Source organism: Atta colombica, unplaced genomic scaffold (genome assembly GCF_001594045.1).
Source record: "Atta colombica isolate Treedump-2 unplaced genomic scaffold, Acol1.0 scaffold297, whole genome shotgun sequence".
Classification (NCBI taxonomy): domain Eukaryota; kingdom Metazoa; phylum Arthropoda; class Insecta; order Hymenoptera; family Formicidae; genus Atta; species Atta colombica.
Window position 1 is genome coordinate 8,557 of NW_017259400.1, and position 4,316 is coordinate 12,872.

General features: G+C 29.7%; 1 protein-coding gene across 1 annotated transcript in view; it reads right to left on the reverse strand.

The window, feature by feature from the left end:
• Nucleotides 1-659: 659 nt before the first annotated feature.
• Nucleotides 660-4,316, reverse strand: part of LOC108690175 (cholesterol 7-desaturase-like) — a 5,221-nt gene continuing 1,564 nt past the window's right edge. The window contains exons 4-5 of the mRNA XM_018197341.1: nt 4,055-4,233; nt 660-1,346 (exon numbers count right to left, since the gene is read on the reverse strand). Of these exons, the coding sequence (XP_018052830.1) occupies nt 660-1,346; nt 4,055-4,233 (866 nt within the window). The remainder of the gene's footprint in view (nt 1,347-4,054; nt 4,234-4,316) is intronic.

The window sequence follows — 4,316 nt, forward strand, 5'->3', positions numbered from 1 at the left end:
TTTTTTTAATATGAACTTTATGAAAAGCTAGGGCTCCATATTTATCTTTGCAGTAGGGCCCCAAAAACTCTTTGCACGGCCCTGACGGCTATATTATTACGTTACATACAATGCTGAGTTGCGAATTATCTTAATTATATTTCGTAAAATAGTTCACTTATCGAATTAATAAAAACGTATGACAGATAATTATTAAATAAGTGGAATTTGTATAGGATGTATACGAATTTTCTTAAATTCAGGCGAGTCTTCAACATTTAATTCTCTAATAATTTATTTTTTCAAATATAATGTCTTGAGAGTTAGACATTTAAATATTATTATTTTCTCGCTATTTTTGTCTAAATAACTACGATTAGAGTGAAGAGAAGCTCCATCGTTTTCTTATTTATTTATCGTTATCTGTTATAGAATTTTATATATACATTGCAGATATGTCAAACATATAAAGCGACAATAAAAATGTATGGACACTCTAATAAAGATTTAATTTTTTTTTAAACCACAACTATCTATATTATAATTAATATATCGAATGCTTAACATATATCGAATGCTTAAAAATAAGTATTGTACATAAGTTATCTATTTTAATAATAAAAATAATACCTACAAATATACAGAAAGTATATAAGTTACATTTTAAAAATGAGGTATTGCTACCATTGTAGATCTTTCATAGCCATTTCATAGGTAGGACTGTGATCAGAATAGAATTGCGAGTACCAATGGCGGTATGCTTGGATAGCTCGATCCTCGCGCACCAGAATAGGTTGTCGCTCATATCTCTTGTAGTTCCAGATTTTAATGTCGCGCTCAAACATCAAGCACTCGCCCAAAAAAATGAGATTCGCGTATGGTGCCAGCAAAGGTGGTGAGAAGATCTGATGAGTCACCCGTTGCAGCAACGGCTCAATCGGCGTTACTGTCTGCAGAATATACATGGGTCCGATCGACGTGTTGATCATTAGCTCGACATAGCTAGGCCCAATTTGCTCGGCGAGCACATCAATCTCCATTAAGCTAAAACGTTCCAGAAGGATCAACTTGTGGCATATGTGCAGACCGGCCTTGTGCTTCTCTTTACTGCCGAAATTATTCTGTGCGACTGCAAAGTGACGATTCCGGTTGTCATTCTCGATAGGGTGAATCGACACGTTCAAATTAGCACGCCTCTTTGCTGCTTCGTCTTCGTCCGTCTGATTATAAGGGGAACAATGCGGTCGCCATCCTGTGTAGGTGATCCACAAGTGCCGAGCTAACCAGGAAAAGTTATCAGGGAGAAACATAACTGGACCGTGCACTGAGGTAAGATGCGCAGGATCAGCTCCATTCTCAGCTATATCCTAATGTACAAGTCCATAAAGGAGAATTGTTAAGATTGTTAAGATTTTTCGATCAAAATGAAAAAAATTTCGAAATATACAAATTATATATCATATTAAATGATTATCCAGTAAACAAGAATAAATCGAAATGGATAGAAATGAATTTATTTCGACATTTCCGAATTCGCGCTCCTGATTTTTCGAATTTATTTGAATACACGAATACACCTGATTTCTACATGATGAATAGCTCTATTCGTATTTTAATTCATTTCAATAAAAAAATAATATAATACAAACATAAATCATCCAAATTCAACATGCACATTTTATATTTTATAAATTGCACATTTTATATTTTTATCTATTTGAATGATCCAAAAGTACTTATGTCATAAATACGTTAGAACTATGAATACATCCCAGTTCAAACTTATAATAATGAATAAGAACAATCTCGTTTGAATTTACTTCAATTAAAAAAAATTTCAACATAGCTAATTTGTAAGCTATGAATACATCACAGTTGCAAATTATGAAAATACGCACTTTTGTTTAAGAATGTATCGATCGATCACTTATGGGGTAGGTGGTGAGAAAGGTATGTTATTGTTCTACATTGATAAAACCAAATATATAAAAATCTTTTAATAATAAAAAAGGCTAATTTATTAAAATTAAATGATTGATTGTTAATTTTTAATTATGAATCATATTAATATTGTATTATTAGAAAATGCAAGTAATTTAATGTTTTATATTTAATGATTATCAATAATTTGGCAACGTTGTATTCTGAAAATGAGGTTGGTATTCCTACTCGAGTTGCACACTATAGTAATTGACAGTTGAGATTAAAATATTATTTTTATATACGTGTTTTACAGTTAAAAATATAACAAATTATAAACAAGCACATATATATTCATCATACAGGATGAAGGAAGCCATCTAATGTCGGAAGTCAACAGCATTGCCAAATTTTCCGCGTATATTTCTTTAGATGCTCAAGTAGACATGCTTTTATCAGCTTTTTGCTTATATGCATAAATTACATGGTGAATAGAATTAAAATTCTTGCAAGGATGTATAAAAAAAGATTTGTTCTAACTATTTATATGTTTTTTATATGGATCGAAGCATTTTAAAAGTAAGTAATTATATAATATATCAATCATTCAATGCATATTGAATTATGCATAAAACTTTAATTTTAGCTCTTTCTTTTTTAAAAATTACATGGTCAATTGATTTGAAATTTTAATACAGTATTAGTTTTGTTTTAAATAATATTCTATGTAATTTCTAGATAGATCGAAGCATTTTGATTTTTTGTACCTCCTTAAACAAAAAAGTTATGATGGAAATAGGAAGGAATATAAGTCCTGAATTTATATCCGAGTACTGAATAAGAATATTCTTGTTTCGAAATGAATATAAAAATAAATGGTTCTATTTAGAAAAAAAAAATTATAAATATTCATGAACAGAAACAAATTTATGCCCTCAGATATTAATTCATTTCAATCCAGCTCTAAAGCGCAAACTCCGATAAATTAAAATGAATTACAATTTTTAATTCGTTTCAATCCATTTTCATTTACTGAGTACGGATTCGAATGATATATCACTTATCTTGGAAAAACATCAGAATCATGGAAAAGTTCGTCTTTGAAATTTTTAGATTTAGATTTGAAAAAAATAATTATGTAGAATTTTTCAATAAGTACTTCATATTTTTTAGAATACATGATAGTAACGCATACTGGGCATCTATCATGGAGTAAGTCAGAAGAGATTTCGATCGGAATTATTCAATTATTTCTTAGATTTCTATTGTGCTTTCTAAAGAAAACGGAATAATTCTGATCGGAATTCATTCCTCCAGGAATCATGGAATATGAAAAATAAGAAAAGCAATGATGACGCTTTTCAAGTTTTATTAGGACTGCGTTTCACTTGATGCTCATAATGCTCACAATCATCCTCCTCTCATCATCATCATTTGTCCTTGCTTTTTAATAGACAAGAATGAAATGATTCTACAAATGTTAAAAGTATCTAGTAATAACGCCTGCGTGTTCTATTTCCTACTACGCCTTCGACGTATATATAGAGATTATAACAAAATAGTATCACAGTATGATAGTTATACCTTATTACGTAATAAAATTATATCAAATTGTTTTATGGAATTTCTCAAAAAGAAGAATTCGCATATTTAAATGATATATCTTTATTGCTCAATTCTTGTTTTACTTATTTTTTACTTTTTCAAGAAATGTGATAGCATATATAATAAATAGCAAATATAATAGATTTGATTTTTTATTTGATGATTTCTCTCATGTTTCCGACATTCTCCCAAGATAAGTGAAATATCAAATAACTATTCAATATGATATATAATTTGTACATCTCGGAACTTTTTCATTTTGGCCGAAAAACAATCTTAACTTAATATCTCCCTTTATTGCCCATTTGAAAGAGATTCTCAAGGTACGAAGAATAAAAAAAAAAGAATAATTTTCTCTCTAATACTTTTTTCTTCAGTTCATTACTCTGGAAAATGATTGTCGATAGTACTTTCAAGCAAACACTAATAATTAGTTTAATTCATTTATTTTGTTGTAAACTTAATTCTTTTTTTCTTTTCTAGTCATTTCAAAATAATTTTTATATAATAAAACGTATCTTCTCACATTAGAGAATCGAATGCGACAAACCTGTATGTGGCAATTAATGAGATACTCATTGCGACCTTGGTAGCGCCAGGAGCCATTGGAAATGCATGTATGTGGTTGGGGTTGCCATTCTGGCTCAACTGATTCAGAATGATACCAGACGAAGATAATGTGATTCACTTCGCAGCTCTTCCAAACTTTCACACGGGCAACATGTGGTACTGTGAAAAAAATTTATATATATAACTAGGATAGATGCATCGGGAAATAATTTCTAGTATACATTATATATATATATATATAT